The sequence below is a fragment of the Hemitrygon akajei genome, chromosome 11 (assembly GCF_048418815.1).
Source record: "Hemitrygon akajei chromosome 11, sHemAka1.3, whole genome shotgun sequence".
Classification (NCBI taxonomy): Eukaryota; Metazoa; Chordata; class Chondrichthyes; order Myliobatiformes; family Dasyatidae; genus Hemitrygon; species Hemitrygon akajei.
The window spans coordinates 21,218,437-21,238,123 of NC_133134.1; the positions used below are offsets into that span (position 1 = coordinate 21,218,437).

At 37.3% G+C, this 19,687-nt stretch overlaps 1 protein-coding gene across 7 annotated transcripts in view; it reads left to right on the forward strand.

Moving 5' to 3' along the window:
* Window positions 1-19,687, forward strand: part of clec16a (C-type lectin domain containing 16A) — a 230,884-nt gene that overhangs the window by 42,387 nt on the left and 168,810 nt on the right. For 6 of the 7 annotated variants that reach the window (XM_073060358.1, XM_073060359.1, XM_073060354.1 and 3 more), the window contains exons 6-8: window positions 5,512-5,635; window positions 6,771-6,945; window positions 15,174-15,227. In XM_073060358.1, coding sequence (XP_072916459.1) covers window positions 5,512-5,635; window positions 6,771-6,945; window positions 15,174-15,227 — 353 coding nt within the window. Of the gene's footprint in view, window positions 1-653; window positions 1,608-5,511; window positions 5,636-6,770; window positions 6,946-15,173; window positions 15,228-19,687 lie in introns of those variants that run through there. The other variant, XM_073060360.1, reaches the window with a different exon arrangement.

Genomic DNA, 19,687 nt, shown 5'->3' on the forward strand with positions numbered 1-19,687 from the left:
AAATTCTATCGTTTCCTTTTTTGAATTCTCCCACACATGTCCTTCTCCATATGAAAGTAGATGAGAAATATTAATTTTGGACTCACATTTTTCCTTCCTGCCACCTTGGTTCCTAATGCGCTTCACTCTTTTGCCCTCTTGCCCTTTTTATCTTTGTAAAATACTTTGTGATTTTCCTTGATCTTGCCTGCATGTGCCATTTTGTGCTTTGTCTTTGCCTTCTAAATTATTTTCCCTCTCATTTCCCACATACCTTCCTGTTATCTTTTCTACTCCTATAAGGCCTCACCTGTTTTATAGTTCTTTAACCCTAGTATAAACTGTCTGCTCATTAGGACAACATTTAGATCCTTATTGAGAACTTTAATATACTTCAGATCCTATAGTGGAATGGGACTGTTGAAGTAGCGAATCCAAATTTTGAAGAATGTAATTTATCAGATGTGTCAGATAGTTCATATTCTGCTCTCAGTTGTTTGCCCCAGTGAAATGAGGAAGGTACTTTTATCTGCTATACAGATGAGTTGGAGAACTTTCTTATAGCAGAACTGTAACAAAATTATGTCACCAAACAATGAGCTATAAAATCTTATTTTGTTATATAAAAACTCTGCTCAGTGCTGTGTTTTGAAATTTGTATACAAAGAAGTGGAGTAAAATTCTGATAATCTGCTATCTATTTGGAAATCCTGATGGTTTGGTATCATGAGTAACAAGTGAAGTTGAGTGTGCTCCTGTTTTACCTATCTGGTTCACAGGAAAATTTATTAATACTCTGGAACACTGTATAAGTTGGAGTATTAATCATATCCATTATTCAATAGATAGGAAAATCTGCCAACTTGGCAACAGCAAAGCTTCAAATCTGCCAACATTTCAGAGCCTTGTATTTTCTGTACATAGTCAACTTGTGTTAGTGACTTCTGCTATAGCAGTTTGAAGTAAACACAAGTTACTTGGAGGGATTTTAATGTTTAAACAAGAACACTAGTCAAATTTTTTTGCATTCAGACTTTGTGTTATGGAACCATGTTATCACTTTAAAGTAATAATTTTGTTTTAGTAAATTTCATTCTATAGCAATAGACAAAAGATATCTGTTACCTGGTTGAAGTGGAAGGAGGGTTTTTTTTCTCCCCCTACTGAAAAAGCAGAGCCTTTGGCTAATTCTCAATCTTACTGTGTTTCCCTTGTTATGAAACAAAGGGAATGAATGGCAAAAGTTGACCTGTAGATCCAGTTTAAATACAGTACCTGCCATATAGAAAGGCTGCACTTCTAGCAAAAATTGATAAAATTTATTATTGCTTTTGTGATTTGTATTGATGCAAAGTTTTGAGTCTTGGGATGATTACAGATATTACTGATTTTATTGAGGGCTGTCCAAGGCATTCCTTGTGGAAACTGTTACTGGTGTATTTATGCTGCTCTGCTGTTTTAAAACTCTTACTAACCTGCTATGTCTTTTAGTTCTGTGTACTTCATATTACAGCCAGGCTCTTTGTCTTCTGGAGGATACCATGTTTTCCCAAGTTCTTGTTCTATTAATTGTTCTGTTTTTGTCCTTCTTTCAATGATGCTCCCAATATACTACATCCCAGTGTCATGTAAGTTGATCTAACATTTTTATCTTTTAAAGATTTGTTATCTGTTATGTACGTCACAAGAATCCTTGCCCAAGTTTTTTTGTGCTTTGTATGATCTAAACTAATATACTGAAATATATACATGATAAATGAACTGGGTAATGGAGACCTGTAGAGAAATTAGCTCATGGATTTTTATTAGAGACTGAAGTACATGTGCTCTTAGCAATTAGATTTTTCAGAGAAGAACAACCACTTTTTATCAGAAAGATATTTGTGACTTGGGCCTCTGAGCATTTCATGAATATTGTTGCAATAAAAAAAGAACTGTGTCTGATTGGAGTTGTCATTTCTGATTTAAAAATGAATTCTGAATATGCCTAATTTGATGGGTGAAAATGTGGGTTCTTTGTAAGTTTTCTCTTAGGTCTTAAATGTGTTTAATTGACTACGCAAGGTTATATAGAGTTTGCCCCTTACACAGCTTTAAATCTCAAATAAAACTAATGATCATCATTTTTTTTTTCTCCAGTCCTGATGAGTCTTGGCTGAAACATTGACTATTTATTCTTTTCCATAGGTGTTGCCTGGCCTGTTGAGTTCCTCCAGCATTTTGTGTGTGTTGCTTGGATTTCCAGCATCTGCAGATTTTCCCGTGTTTGTAATGATCTTCATGACCACTTTCACCAGAAAGTACATTTCCACTTTTTAAGATGGGATTGTGTTTAATTTTACTTGTTCAAACATTCATCTGCTTGGATTTTCCTGAAAAATGCTGGCAGATCCATCTTTCTCTTTGTAAATTTTTAGAATCCCAATTTTCTATGAGGTCCATGCTATGAAGTTTGACTCCTCCTGGAGTACTGCCTCTATCTCCTGTACTTCCAGAAGTTATGCTGAACAATCTGCCTTTTAAATCTGTAGCTGGTTAGACTTGTTGCAGGATTAACTGTCATCGAAAGGGAGAGGGATGGCTGTGATGGTTTCAACTTAGTTAAAGTTTTAAAAAATTAACTAACTTAGTTTGATTTTCTGTGTTATTTGTCTAAAAATTGTTATTAATAAATTAAAGGCAGCTTTTTCAATAGTACCAACATGTTTTTGAATATCAACAGTTTTTCACAAACATTAAAAATAATTTGACAGTTGCATCTCATGGGCAACAATAGAAGCATTTTAATAGGATTTACAACTTGCCAATCATATTGGGATCTAATTACTGCTAGAAAAATATCTCCAGATAACTACTGACTGACCCAACTGATAGAAAAGCAGTGAGGATAGGTGGTTCTTGGGTTTCCAAATTGTGTTTAAAACCTTGATTTATTGCTTTGTAAAATTGTCTCTTTTGACAAATCAGTGGTGTGTAGACAGAAACATTTGTTTAGATTTTTTAAATTTCTGAGTAAATTTCCTTGTATACTTTGAGGAACACCAATTCTTGATTTAACAGATTTTTAATGAAGATTTGAACTAGAATTTATCAAGAATTTAAAATCAATATAGCAATTTTAACATTTAATGCCACAGTGAATGTTCTCTCTTTTCTAAAAACCCATCGTGCACAGAAGACTTTTGATACCTCGCTCCTTCGTCATTGTTCACAGAAGTGGGGGCATTGGCAGATCTTTTAATTCTTCTTGCAGTCCTTCTTCATCCCACCAACCACCATCCTTCAGCAAAATTAATCACTGCACATGTAATATTGGCTGTTTGCTCATAAATGATCCTTTTCTGGCTGGCTGCCGGTTACCAGTGGAGTTCCACAGGGGTCGGTGTTGAGACCGCTGCTTTTTATGATGATTGTCAATGATTTGGACTACGGTATTAAATGGATTTCTGGCTAAATTTGCTGATGATACAAAGATAGGTCGAAGAGCGGGTAGTGTTGAGGAAACAGAGAGCCTGCTGAGAGACTTAGATAGTTTAAGGGAATGGGCAAAGAAGTGGCAAATGAAATACACCGTTGGAAAGTGTATGGTCATGCACTTTGGTGGAAGAAATAAATGGGCAGACTATTATTTAGATGGTGAAAGAATTCAAAATGCAGAGATGCAAAGGATCTTGGGAGTCCTTGTGCAAGATACCCTAAAGGTTAGTTTCCAGGTTGAGTTGGTTGTAAAGAAGACGAATGCAATGTTGGCATGCATTTCTAGAGGTATAGAATATAAGAGCAGGGATGTGATATTGAGGCTCTATAAGGCATTCATGAGACCACATGGAGTATTGTGTGCAGTTTTGGGCTCCTTATTTTAGAAAGGATATACTGACATTGGAGAGGGTTCAGAGAAGATTCACAGGAGTGATTCCAGGAATGAAAGGGTTATCATATGAGAAACATCTGGCAGCTCCTGGGCTGTATTCCCTGGAGTTCAGGAGAATGAGGGGGAGTCTCATAGAAACATTCCAAATGTTTAAAGGCTTGAACAGATTAGATATGGCAAAGTTATTTCCCATGGTAGGGGATTCTAGGACAAGAGGGCACGACTTCAGGATTGAAGGACGTCCTTTTAGAACTGAGATGTGGAGAAGTTACTTTAGTCAGAGTGTGGTAAATCTGTGGAATTTCTTGCCACAAGCAGCTGTGGAGACCAAGTCATTGGATGTATTTAAGGCAGAGATAGATAGGTTCAAGATTAGCCAGGGCATCAAAGGGTATGGGGTGAAGGCAGGGGAGTGGGGATGACTGGAAGAATTGGATCAGTCCATCATTGAATGGAGGAGCAGACTTGATAGGCCAAATGGCCTACCTCTGCTCCTATATCTTATGGTCTAAAAGTTCAGTCTGGGTTCTGTCTGGATCATTTGGCTTGAGAAGTCATTGCACGATTGGCTCAAACATTAGCAAAATAGATTAATTCCAGAGATGAAGCAAGAATAAGTACCTTCTATGTCAAGGTAGCATTTGACTAACTGTGGCATTAAGGGTCCCTGTGTAAAATAGATATCCATGGAAATCATTGACCAGTGCCATATTTAGTACAAAGGAAAATGGTTGTTTTTGTGGAAGACAAATCACCTAAGTGTTAGAACGTAATTTTAGGTTTTGATCGGGTGGTCAAAGCTTTATCTATGAACTTCCCTCTGTTGTAAGACCAGAAGTGTAGACATTTGCTGAATTTAGAAATCAAGACTATTACGGAATACATTTTAATATCAAATGAAAATCAGTAATTAAACTACAGATGCTGGAAATTAAAAAGCAGAAAATGCTGGAAGTACTTAGTGGCTCAGGTCACATCTTTAGGAAGAAATACAGTTAATGTTTCTGAGTCCAGCAGATAAAGCTTTTATTTTAAGTTCATATACAGTATAAAGTTGCCTAATGCAAGTGACTTTTGTGTTTGCATTGGTTTATTCAAAATCCACGTACAAAAAATCTTTCAGTTTGTAATTATTAATTATGATACCAATCCTCATGTTTTATCAATCTTGTATTATTTGAAAGCTTTAGCATTGATGTAAAAATCAAATGATTAATAAAAGCATTTGCCAAATCAATTGGCTGCATTTTACTGTACATTTACTATTTCACAATCTATGATAAATCTATACAGTAAAAACTCAATAGTCAACTAAAAAATTGAATTAAAAGCTTCAAGTTCTACAAAATAGAACAGATTGGTTTAAAACTGGTATTTTAGTAAATATTTGAATGAGGTACGCTGGATCAAAGACCTACTATGGAAATTATATATGTGGAATTACATACACCATAAGTACTGTAATTATTCAGGGAGCATTTTACTATCCCAACACTTAAATATGCTTTCATGTTGAAAGCTTGATGTATTAAAATTATAAATGCAGAGTTAAATAGCCATAATATAAGTTAATGTCTCGGATGTTTTAGAAAATGTGAAATGTAAAGCTTCGGTTTTGTTTTCTCTAACTAAAAGCCATATTCTGTTTTTCATGTGAATAGTGGATAACCAGTTAATGTTGCACTACATCAGGGACAAAACAGCAGTTCCCTATTTCTCCAATTTGGTTTGGTTCATTGGAAGCCATGTGATTGAATTGGACAACTGCGTGCAAACAGATGAAGAGTAAGTATCAAAACTTAGAAATCATGGAAACATTTCTTGCATGCTTTGACAACTGTATTAGGAATGATTCTGCTAGTGGATATTTTATACATACAAGCATGTTGTTTTGTAAGATGTGTAACTATGATTGGCTAATTTATAATTTGCTTTTGAACTGTCAGTACCAATTTGAAAGCCAATTATAGAACCTGACTGAATTATTGATAATGCATGTTCAAAAGAAATTCACTTGGAAACATTTTAAAACTCAATAGGTTGTGGTTTTAACTTTCAGTTAAGGCTAAATGTCACAAATGGGGTCAAATGGTGAAATGGCACAAAACAGCCCATTTATACTGATCCTGGTTATAAGCATTTAGTCCATAGGCTTCTATGCTTTTCCATTTCAAGTGTTAGTCTGAATGCACTTTGAATGCTGTAAATTTCTCTGTCTCTGCCACCCGTTTGGGTTCCAGTTTTCATTTAACCCCTTGGTTTAAGACAAAATCCACAGTTTTCCTTTAATTCTGCCCTTTTCACTAAACCTTTAATTTTAGACAGTTTTGTTATGTGGAATATATTTTGACTGTTTAACATAATTATGTATATGTACCTCAATCATGTCTCCTCTCAGCCTTCTTTTCTGCAAGGAAATCAGACTCAATCTACCTAGTCTCTTCTAATGTTCATTGTATTCCATCGAGATATCTAGGTAAATCTTCTCTATATAGTGTCCGGTAGAAACACCCCCTTCCTACAGTGCATTAACTGGAACCGTAAGCCCTAAGCAATCTTTTATAGAGCTATACTGTAACATACCTAGTCTTACATACCATGTTCATGCTAATGAGGGCTTAACTCCTTTACCACCACATTGATCTATGCACCCACCTTCAAGAGAGCTTGTGCTTGTCCAACAAGGTCCCTCTGTTCCTCAATAGCCCTACTGTTTATGTACATTCAATCCTCCCAAATTACATCACATTGCACATCAGGATTAAATTCCACATTCAATTGCTTTGCCCATCTTGCCATCTGATCAATATTATCCTGTAACTCAAGACTGTCCACAACACCATCAATGTTGTAATTTGTGGTTTACACATGTAATAAAGTATATGATTCTTATAGAAATTTTTAACTTTTGTTCTGATAGGCATAGGAATAGAGGGAAACTGAGTGACCTGGTAGCTGAACATTTGGACCACCTGCATTACCTGAATGATATCCTGATCATTAACTGTGAATTCCTGAATGATGTACTAACAGACCATCTATTAAACAGACTTTTTCTGCCATTATACGTGTACTCTTTGGTGACTCAAGAACAGGTAAGATTATGTTTATATTAAAAGGAATGTTGATTACAGCAATAGAGAAAAGTTTACTAGAAGGCAGATAATAGGAAAATATGTATTTTAAATGATTTGTATATTACACATTTCTTAATTTCATGTCACAGTGAAGCCACGTAAAGGAAATTATACTAAAGATGCATTTTGTGGGTAAGGAGTGGAATGGGGTGTGTTTTTACAAAATAGCCCCATTAAGCATCTCCAGCCAACATATATTCATCACTTTGGGGATTTGTAGTGTGCTATGTGATTCTTAGGGGTTCAATGTCAGACTTGTATGAGCCTTTTTTAATAAAGGGAAATTTTCTGATCCAAATTGTAATTGCAGTCAATTCTGGTAAATTGGAGCACATCAGGACCAGCACATTTTGGCACAATTAAGTGGCTGGCCCAATTAGCCAGAGTTCTATGGAAATTAGAGCATCACCAATAGCACTGAAGTACTGTAAAACTGTGTATTAGTTTCAAATAGTTATCAATGGAGGAATTCATACAGTGTATGCTACCATGTTCTTTTGCTTGTAAAAGAACAAAATCAGTGCAGACACCTCGTACAGATGATGGACTTCCTTTATATAATGTTGTTGACAATCGCATCCTCCAAATCTTCATTTTCATTGTACCATTTAAGATGATTGTCTTTACCTTCTCATTCTTCTAACTTTCTGAAGTAGTGAAGTTATTTCATTTTCACTCCGTCATTTCTGACATCTCCAAACCTCAATGCTTGAAACTACAGTGAACAAAATAATTCTGAGTTGCCTTACTGCGTATTTCTCGTGAACTATGTATGAATGACAAAAATCACTGCTTTTAGAAGGCAAACACATGTGACTGATGCTATTTTAAAAACTATTCACTCTTAAGCACGGTATAGTATCTAATGACCACACAAGTGCACGTGACTGATGATAGTTGGAAACTGTTCTGGAACAGTCTCCTGTCCCAGTTAAGTAATATAGTGCCCTAAATAAACAAAGCAAATTCCAGCTATTTTCTCAGTTGAAGCCCTCCATTGGTTAGTGTTGATGATGGATGTTGTGTCCCAGTTGTCTACATGATATGAAAGTCAGGAGAGTATGATGTGGAGAGCAAGCTGTTGCCCATGTAGCAGGCTCTCCCTCTCCATGCAGCTGATGAATCCAAAGGAATGGCAGAGACTGATACAGTTTGGCACTGGCGGCATCGCAGGAGTTGCCAGTCAGCATTAAACTGAACGTAGGACTGCCTCAGGGACTACAGTTCCAGATTTTTCCTCAGGATTTACTTCTGAAACCTTCCTCATGAGTGGGTATAGCCACAAGGCAGTGGAGGTTTGAAATTAGAGTTTTCCTTCACCTAGATGCACTGCCAACCGTGGTTGATGAGGCCCATCTGCCCAAGGTGACTGGTTATAAGGCAACCAGCAACCCGCCTTTGCCCCTTTTCCTGTCAATAGAAATGGGTCTGCCAGGCAAGTAGCTAAGCCACATGTGGAGGCCAGGAGCTGGACCTGGTTGTCGGAAGCTACTTGAAATGTATGTCATAGGGAGCATTTAATTGGTAGTAGGAGCTTGTCCCCACTACCACCCCCAGCTATAAGGAACCTTGCTTGATCAGTTTTTGTTCTTTAAGAGTTGTCCCAAATAAGCAGCAGGCCCAATTAACCAATAGCCCAAATAACTGGAATCCACGGTATGTTACATTTGCATTCAAATGGAACATGTTATGATCAAATGTAACCATCTGAGCAAGTTTCTGTCTGTTCCTCACAAAGATGGTGAGGTGGCATTTAAGCAATGTGTAACCAAAAATGTTGCACAACTCGTTTGTGAAAAGGAGAAGCAATTTATTATGATCTGATATTATGCCATCAGATAAGTTTTTAAATTTTGTCTTTCTGGCCTTTCTAAGAATTGATAGAAATACTAGACTGAACAGTTTTTTAAATTCCATGCAACAATAAATTTGTATGGACATGTTATCACTTGCTTGTCACTGTCCATTATTTAATCTGAGCTAGGGTGGAAACAATTTGAGAAAAACAATTTTTTAAAGTTCTCTAACAGTATTTGAGAATTTTTTTTTAAGAAGTACAGATATTGGAAATTTGGTTAATGTTTCATGTTGATAGTACTTCATCAGAAGTAAGTTATTAATTTGGTCTCCTGTGAAAACCCACTGGTTAGTTAAATTGGGATTAGCGGAATGAGCATAATTGGACCAGAATATCTTGATATATTTTAATAACTTTTTTTGCTTTACTGATCATATCCTGCTCTTATTTTATAATGCAAGCTTCCTATGCATTTTTTTTAAATGACATTGTAAATGCTGACAATAGTCAGCAGGCCAGGTAGCATCTACGGAGAGAATTAGTGCACAAGGTGGATGACTTTTCAAGTCAATGATGATGTTTTTGCCTCTGAGTTAGTAAGTTATGGATTCAATGCCCACTCCTGAAACATGAGCACAAAACCAGGCCAGTGAAGTAATGTGGATGTGTTGAGCTATAATACTGCAGCATCTTCAGAGTTGAAACTGTTATGGCACAGAATTAGCAATGACCATTATAAGTGGGAGTTTTGGCAATTGTGGTGGGGAAAAAATTCGTTGTGTGTGTCTGCAAATTTTTAAGCTTTTATTTTATTACTTGGGTATTACGCCACAAGTATTGTTATAATAAACATTTTGAGATAATGGCTACTTTGACCATATTTTTGGAGATTGCTTTTTGCAAGCGTACTTTGACACCAGTTGTATTGTAGTATTCCATGTAAGCAATTTGTAAGAATCTTGGGTTATAAATTAGAGATCGAGAATGATGGGAACACAGATGATTAGGGTTTAGCAATCAGAAGTCAAAAGTTAATCCAACAAAGAAAAAGAACAGATTAACTCAGTGGAATGACAGGGAAAATTGTAAAGGGTGAGAAAATTAAAACTGGGAGAATATTGGAAAATGAAAATAAAATCATTTGTTTTTGGAAATTAAGATGTATAATGTGGAGATTTGGGGTAACAGTTATGGAATAATTCTTATGGCATGGACAAAACCCGAACATACATTTATAACTATATTCGGTAGGACAGTTGATATTTTTATGCTATTGGAATGAAGGACAAATAAATAAGCTCAACTTTTTCATCCCAAATCTTAAACCATGTCACATCACTGATCTGCATTGCAGATTATCATCAGGTTTTAGAATGTCATTATGAATAACTTCAGAAGCTACAAAGCCTCTCTGTGTCTCTGTCTCTCTGTCTGTCTCTTTCTGAGGCCTTCCTGGTTTTAAATACTTTCATCAGATTCCCTCTTAATGTTCGCTTTTCCACAGAGAACAATCCTGGTATCTCCAATCTATCCAGGTAACTTGTATCACCCACCTCTTTCTCCAATGTTTCACCAAGTGTAATCACATGTAATAATGATACATGCTGTAAAGGGGGACAAAGGTAAAGTTTTAGCATTAACTGTTTTTTTTTGTTTTTTTTTAAATTTTTTAATTAGTTTTCAAAATATTTTACAAAATTAAAAAACCCAAATCCCAATGAGGAGCATTAATACAGAGCAAGGTTAAGCATACAATAACAATATGCTACAAAGGAAGAGAATTTAAAAAAAAAAGCACCTAAATTAAAGACAAGTGAGCTTAGTGTCCTCCCCAAACCCCACAACACAAGAAAAAAACAACAATTCCAGACCAACCACCACACAATATAGAGAGTATAAGTCCGGACAGTCAAACTCCCAGACTGTGAATACACTTAGCAACAGAGGATAATAATGCCTACTACCAGAAAAAAAAGGGAGCTGAAAGCAAGGGACCGAAAAGAAAAAAAAACCCTAGTCAAGAGGAAGGTTATGAAAGTACTCGATAAAAGGTCCCCAGACCTTATGGAACTTTAAATCCGAATTGAGAACTGAATAATGAATTTTTTCGAGGTCCAAGCAGGCCATAATGTCGTTAAGCCATTGCGCATGAGTGGGCGGGGCAACATCTCTTCATCTAAGGAGGATCAAGCGTCTCGCCAGGAGAGAGGCAAAGGATAGTATTCGGCATTTGGTCGGACCCAGACATAAATCTGTCTCGCCCCAAAAACCGAACAGAGCAATTAAGGGGTTAGGTTCTAGGTGCTGATTCAGAATACCCGATAATGTAGTGAAGACATCTTTCCAGAATTTCTCCAAGCTAGGACAGAGCCAGTACATATGGATGAGAGAGGCCACGCCCCTCTTGCATTTATCACAGAGCGGACTAATGCCAGGGTAGAATCGAGATAGTTTAGATTTAGACATATGGGCTCTATGAACAATCTTAAACTGTAAGAGACAATGGCGAGCACAAAGAGAGGTTGAGTTAACCGATTTGAGAACTGAGTCCCAGCTCTCCTCGGATAAGGAGATATTTAAATCCTGCTCCCAGGCCATTTTAATTTTATCCACAGGGGCCCGTCGTAAGGCTGCTAGTTTATCTTGGATAATTGAAATTAAACCTTTACCTAGTGGATTAATGGAAAGAAATAGGTCCATAGCATTTTTCACAGGCATTTCAGGAAAGTTAGGAATTAAAGGAGCAGTAAAGTGTCGGATTTGGAGATATCTGAAAAAGTGAGCGTTAGGCAGGTTGAACTTAACAGAGAGCTGTTGAAAAGAAGCGAAGCGATTATCAATGAAGAGATCTTCAAAATGTCTAATGCCCTTCCTGTACCAAACATGGAATGCTGAATCGTACGTAGTAGGTAAAAAAAGGTGATTATGTGCGACAGGGCTAGAAACGGAAAACCCCTGGAAACCATAGCATTTCCTGAACTGAGCCCATATACGCAAAGTGTGTCTAACCAGAGGATTAGCTATTGATCTGGGCAGACTGCTAGGGAGTGCAGAGCCAAGAAGTGCAGATATAGATAATTCTTTAGTGGAGCTCAACTCCATTGCCACCCAGTTAGGGCACTCAGGTTGACCGTGGAAGAAAGACCAGAAGGCAGCACAACGTATATTAGCTGCCCAGTAATATAAGCGAAAGTTAGGTAAAGCCATGCCACCCTCTTTTTTAGATTTTTGGAGGTGGATTTTATTAATTCTAGAGCGCTTATTCTGCCACAGATATGACAAAATAATAGAGTCTAAGGAATCAAAAAAAAGATTTAGGAATAAAAATTGGGATAGATTGAAATAAGTATAAAAATTTGGGGAGAACATACATTTTGACAACATTGATACGACCTACCAAGGACATAGATAGAGGTGACCATTGTACCAGACTCTGTTTTGTAGCATATGAAAGATTGACAAAGTTTTCACGAAAGAGATCTTTAAACTTCCTTGTGACTGTAATTCCAAGATAAGTAAATTGATTATGGACTACTTTAAAAGGGAGATCACGAAATATTAGTTCTTGTGCTTCTTTATTAATTGGGAAAAGTTCACTCTTATGTAAGTTGAGTTTATAGCCAGAGATCTGGCTAAACTGGTCAAGAAGTGAAAGCATTAGAGGTAAGGATGTAGACGGATATGAGAGAAAGTCATCAGCATAGAGAGAGACTTTATGCTCAACACCCCCTCTCCAAATCCCGGTCAGTTCAGGGCATTTTCGAAATGCTATCGCCAGAGGTTCTATAGCCAAATCAAAGAGAAAGGGACTTAAGGGGCATCCCTGACGGGTGCCACGTTTGAGATTGAATACTTGGGATTTCTGAAAGTTAGTTAGAACAGAAGCAGTAGGACACAGGTACAGCAATTGGATCCAAGAGATGAAACTTTGGCCGAGGTCAAATTTTTCTAAAACTGCAAAAAGGTAGTTCCACTCTATACGATCAAATGCTTTCTCCGCATCAAGGGAGATAACACATTCAGGAGTCCCAGTTGGAACTAAGTATAAAATATTGAATAGACGCCGAATGTTAAAAAAAGGGAGACGGTTTTTAATAAAGCCTGTTTGGTCATCAGAGATAATGGAGGGAATAACGGTTTCTAATCTATGAGCCAACACTTTAGCTAAGATCTTTACATCAACATTGAGCAGAGAGATCGGCCTGTACGAGGAACACTCTGTTGGGTCTTTGCCCTTTTTTAAAAGAAGAATAATAGATGCCTCATTGAAAGAGGGTGGCAATTTGCCGTAATTGAACGAGTCAGATTGTACTGAAAGTAACTGAGGAGAAAGAAGTGAGGAGAATGATTTATAAAATTCCACAGGGAACCCATCAGGTCCAGGAGATTTCCCTGAGGACAGTGCAGAAATTGCAAAAGATATTTCTTCTAGTGATATAGGCGCATTGAGTTTGGCTTTGAAATCAGATGAAAGTGAGGGGATATTCAGATTCTGTAAAAATTGATCCACAGGGATATTGTCATTCAGGGATTCAGAGGAATAAAGCCGAGAATAAAAATTTTTAAATGCGTCATTAATTTCTAAATGATCCGATGTAAAGTCTCCGTTCTCCTTCCGGATCTTTGTAATATGTTGTTTGGTTTTGGTACGCCTCAGCTGATTGGCTAGGAATTTACCAGACTTATCCCCATGAATGTAAAAGCGGCTCTTGCTTTCGAGAAGTTGGCGTTCGACAGGTTGAGTGGACAGAAGGTTAAATTTAGTTTGGAGTTCAACGCGCTTCTTGTATAATTCAGGGTTCTTAGTTTGGGCATATAATTGATCCACATCTTTAATCTGGTTAATGAGGTCTGCTCGATCTGCACGGGATCTTCTATTGAGATTTGCTGTGTAAGAGATTATTTGACCCCTCAAATATGCTTTCATGGCATCCCAGACAATCTGGGATGGCACTTCAGGTGATGTATTAGTGTTAAAATAGAAGGTTATCTGGTCTTTAATAAATTTTACGAAATCATCATCCGATAATAAAGTTGAATCGAACCGCCAGTGTTTGTTCCTCTGAGGGAGACTGGGAAAGTTCAGAGAGAGGGTAATTGGGGCATGGTCAGAAATCAGAATACTCTGATAGTCACAAGTTTGGGCAAATGGGATAAGTTGGTTATCGAGTAGGAAATAGTCAATTCTAGTGAAGGTATGGTGAACATGTGAGAAAAAGGAATAATCTCTCTCCGTAGGATGGAGGAAACGCCATATATCAGAGATACCAAAATTAGAGAGAAACGACTGAATAGCTAAGGCAGATTTGGTAGGTGATCTGGTAACAGAGGACGATCGGTCCAGTTTAGGATCCAACCAACAGTTAAAGTCACCACCCAATATAAGAGAGTATGAGTTTAAGTCTGGTAGCGAGGAAAAAAACCGTTCAAAAAAGTTAACATCATCAAAGTTGGGGGCATACAGGTTTGCTAGTGCAACTTTAGTGTTATATAGTTTACCAGAAACAATAATAAAATGGCCATTTGTGTCCGATATTTTATTATGGAGTTCAAAAGGAATATTTGAGTTAATAAGAATGGCGACTCCCCTAGCTTTAGCGGCAAAGGATGAATGAAAATGCTGACCCGCCCACTTTGATAGAAGCCGGGAGTTATCAAAACAACAAATATGAGTTTCTTGGAGGAAAGCAATGTCAGCTTTGAGTTGTTTAATATGTGAGAAAACCTTCCTCCTTTTAACAGGGTGGTTCAGTCCCTTTACATTCCAGCTCACAAATTTAAGTGCACTAGCCATTATCAATTACTAATGCATAAAAGGCAGCAGGCATATAAAAAATCAAGCGGTACAATAGCAGTCTGGGAGCAGAGATGTAAACGTAGATTCGTAAGGTCAAAATATAAACATGTCCTAAACAATAAAGAAATGTTGGAACTGGAAAACCCACCCCACCCACACAACCCAAGCATTAACTGTTTTATACCAATTTTTGATGTCTGTCATTGCATGATATAGACATCCTTCAGTTACATACATGTTAAACATGAATGATTTTTTTTTTAGAAAATAGAGATTGACACAATATTTGATAAAGTTTGTTTCCAGAGGTTTTTAGGAGCTAAATAGGATTTTGATTCCAAGCTAAGTAATATCTCCCACTGAAATACAGTATTATATTATTGCTGCAACAGAAGTAAAATATTCATTGGTACCATGTGAGTCTACTGAAATGGTGGATTCTTTAACATAGCTATGGATAGAAATGTTTATTTTTGAATTGAAGATCAATTAAATATCTCATAAAATTAGAAAAAATATAAACATTATATTTTAATATAAAAACAAAGTGTTCATATTTGAAGATGATAATTTTTAATTTTTTTTTAACAGTGTGGTGACCGTCCAAAGATCAGCTGTCAGGCTTCATTATATCTCCTTTCACAGGTATGTAAGATACTGTTTTTCATGCAACAGCATCTGGTTTATAATGAAGGTTTTGTAGTCAGCAAGGAGCCAATTGCATATGCTACTGGCGTATATTAATGAAGGATGGAGACAATTCTTTCTATGACTGATCTTGTGGGCTCTGAAGTGAATCTGAAAAAAAAAACACTACAGAATGTCTTCTAAGTTGCTCATGTTCACAAAGCAAAACATGTTAGGGCAATCTCCTTGTCAAGCTTAGGCTGAAATGGATATTTCAGAGGCATTTAAAAAAAAAAGTTGAATTTTACAAATAAATCTGCGCATACTTTATAGGTACTTAAAAATTCAAGTTTTTTAAAAAATAAATCTAAGTTAACAAATGACTTCCATTCACATAACTGGGGAATTACTGCCACTGTTGCGGCCTTTCTGCATTCCAGTATTGGAGTGGAGAGAACGTTTCACAGGTGTTTGTATGTACCTGTGCAGAAGTATATACAAGAAGCACGAGGGTGAATACTACTGCTTCTGCTGGCAGACGAGCAGAACGATTTTGTTCTAAAAGACAGAGGTTATCAATTTTAATGGCAAATTAATTTAAAAACAAAGTTGATACTACTGTGTTAAAATGAACAAGGATAGAATGTGATGCTATTAAAAAAACTAACCTGTTGCTTAACAAGTAATCAAATGAAAATTGAAAAGAAACTTTAGTAGTAGCCTATTAGTTTAAAACCTAACAAAATGAATTTGATAGATAATGGAAAAAATTTTGTTCGATGTACATCAGTTGTTTGAGATGTTAGCTTAACTTGCTGTACTCCCCTATTCAAACCAAATATTGTATCTGCAACTGTTGAGCAGACATTGAGAAGACTGTGCAGACAGACATACTGTATGCCCTCCTTTGAATTTGGTTGTCATACTGGTAATTAAAGTTAAAATTAAATTTTTTTTTACATTCTGTTTTAAAGTCAGTCTTTCATAGCTAACATTCTGCTCTCCCCCCCCCCCCCCCGAGAGAAATTGATGTTTCATGTCAAAACATGTTATTTGATCTGAACAAAAGCTGGATAATGGACAGTGTGGACAGGTGGCGTAAACAAGAGTTGGCAGCTAATGGGTAGATCCAGGTGAGGTGAGATAATAAGTAGATTCAAATTCCAAGATGGTGGCGCGATGCAGCTTGCAGCGGCCACTCCGAAGCTGATTATCTGTTATTTGTGGTGGGGTGCCGTGCGCAACCATAATCGATTGAAAACAGACGTGGGAGCACGAAGGAACATCGGGAAATCTCCAGGAAGACCCTCTTAGTTGCTGCTGCTGCTGTGAGGTCCAGGACTCTGCTGGGAAGAACAGGCCCCCAGTCCTCGGGGTCACATTGCCGATGGCCGTTGGCGGGGCTGTCTTAATACGCTCGGCAGAGGATGGCGCTCGGAGAAACTGTGCCAGAGGGGATGGTCGTCGGCTCGGAGGTTCGACGGACACGGAGTCCACTGCGGTCAGGTCACTTTCGGTGTGTGATGCGTCTGTGAGGCTGGGTTCAACGGAGCTTTCATTGTGTGCTGTGTCTGCGAGGCTGAGTCGGGCGGTGCCGTGGAAGTCCATAGCGGGGGTATTCCCTTCTGCCGCCAGCGTGGGATGGCGAGTCTGTCGGGACCCTGAGGACTTGTGGAAACTGTGTGGTGATTTCTTTTGAACTTATAGTCTTTTAACATCTTTGGACTATTTTTACTGTGCCCATGGTCTGTTTTTTTTTATCAATTATGCTATTGTTTGCACTGTTGTAACTATATGTTGTAACTATGTGGTTTTGTGCAGGTCTTGTAGCTTTAGTTTTTGGTCTTGTTTTGTCTGGTGGATTTGGAGCTCCTTTCCGGGGAACGCGCTAAGATGTTAGCGCGATATTAATACGCAGCAGCCTCTCTGGACTCTGGATTGGGGATTGCCAAACGTTATGTGGATTTTCTGGTGTCATCTATTTTGTCATATGCTTTTGTGATATCATTCTGGAGGAATGTTGTCTCATTTTTTACTCCACCCAATAGTATATGGGTTTAAACCCTCCCGGGATTACCACCATAACTGGCTGATAAGTTTCCATTGTGCATTTTGTGTTCCATCCATCTATGTGCATCACATGCACAAGCAATTTCATGCTTTTATTGTTTCTTATTGTCAAACAATCTGTATTTATGACCTGGTTTCCTGAATATGCACATTACTCTATTGCACAAAGGCTATCATTAATTAAGAAAGTCACTGCTCTACATTTTCCCAAATTTCTGTTCTTCCTAACTTATGCATACCCTACAGTGTTCCATATCCAGATCTCACCTATGCTGCCATACCTTGGTAATACCCTTCAGTTCATTTAATTCTACTTGGAACTCTTTCTGCTTTGTTTTGAATGCTACATGTACTCTGACAGAGCCTTCAGTTTTGTCCTTTTATTGTCTTCTAGCTCCTGTTAACAAAAATTCTGATCTACCTGAAAAATGTTTGTAAATTATTTACCAATAAGAAGACAGAAATTCAGCTAATCAAAAGGCTATTTTTAAAGTTACATAAAATTCCCTATTTGATAAGAATGAATTGTGTATTAGAATATATAGTGGCTGCTTCACTGAGACAGCAAGAAGTCCAAACAGAGTCCATGGAATTGAGGCTGGTTTCTGTCATTGAAGGTCCAGTATGTTCTCTCCTCCACATACTGCTTCAGAAATCCAGTTTGGATGCACAAAGGGTATCATGCCTCATCTAAGCTTCTTCTATTAAGGAAATATTAATCAATATTGGGGGAAGTTAAAGCCCCATCACTATGACACCCTGTTGTTTCTGCACTTTATCTGCCTACGTATCTTGTCCTCCTCTTCTTGGTGGCTTATAGTATAGTTGCAGTTAGGATGCACTGGTTTTAATTTTCCAAAATTCCCTAGATTTGGAGAACATTCCATTTTCTTGGAAAATAACAAATGTAATTCCTTTTTTCAAAAAGAGAAGATGATAACAGTAAACCTTTGGTCAGTTACCTTAAGAGTTAATATAGGAAAAATGCTTTAAACTAAAATAAGGATTTCAGTTAAAATTTGAATTAAGCTAAAATAAACTTAAAGCAGGGCATTGTAAAAAATCAATTCGTCATTGTTTGTGAGAGGAATCCTATTTGACCCAATCATTCAATTCTTGGAAGAAGTACAGTGGTTTAGCTAAAGGGGAAACGTCATTGGTACTGTCATTGGATCTACAGGAGGTATTTGAGAAAGTGCCACATCAGAACACTACCTCACTTTTTCAATATGTTATTTCTGTTTTTGCATGATTTTTAATCAACTGAATATATGTATACTGTAACTGATCTACTTATTTATTATTATTTTCTTCTATATTATGTACTGCATTGAACTGCTGCTACAAAGCTAACAAATTTCATGACACATGCCGATGATAATAAACCTGATTCTGATTCTGAGAAGTTATCACTGAAAAGCTCATGATCTAAGAGTGTGGGTAGAATATTGGCTAGCTGACAGGAAATCAAGAATATGCGTAAGTTGGTCTTTTTCTGGTTAGCTCTACAAAATGAGTGGCGTGCCTTAGGGATTGGTGGTGAGTTCTCACTTTGCAATTTATACAAATGACTGAATGAACTGGTTGGTAAAGCTGATAACACAAAGCTGGGTAGGAAATTAAGTTTTGAAAAAGTCATAAGGAGATTATCAAGGGATATAGATAGTTTAAATGAATGCACAGAGATCGTGCAAATGGAATACAGTGTGAGAAGATATGAAATTGTCCATTTTGACAGGAGAACCAGGAAAGAAATATGCAGTGAGCAATTGCGGAGCTTATGGAAAAGAGGGACCTGTGTCCATTAATGCACAATTCATGAACGGCTAGAATGCAACTATAATGAGCAATTAGGACAGCGAATAGAATGTCATCTTTTTTTGAATGAGAAAGGCAGAAATAGGCAGGATATGCATCATAGAGCATTGCTGAGACTACATAGAGCTCTGTGGACAGGCTTCTTCTAAGGAAGGTTGTTTGTATGTAGGAAGCAGTCCAAACAAGGACTGTACTAGACTGCTACATGGAATGAGTAGCTTTTCTTAGGAGAAAGTGTTGGACAGGCTAGATTTTTACCTGCTGCAGTTTTGGAGGAATTGAGTGAGTGAAACATGCAAGATCCTAAAGTGTTTTCATATGTAGGAATATAGGGGTATGATTTCCTTTGTGAAATAAGGATTCACCCATTTAAGATGAAGATGATGGATATATTTTCTTTTTCCTCTTTTTGAGAGTTGCAAGTTATTGCAACTTTCTGCCTCAGAAGGTGTGGAAGCAGAAGTTTTAAATATTTTATGTTGAATATCAATTGACTTTGGATAAGCGATGAGGAAGGAGGTCATTGGGTTGAGGGATTGTGGTGCTGCAAGCAGATCTGTCATGATCTTATGAGGTTTAGTGGTTTACTC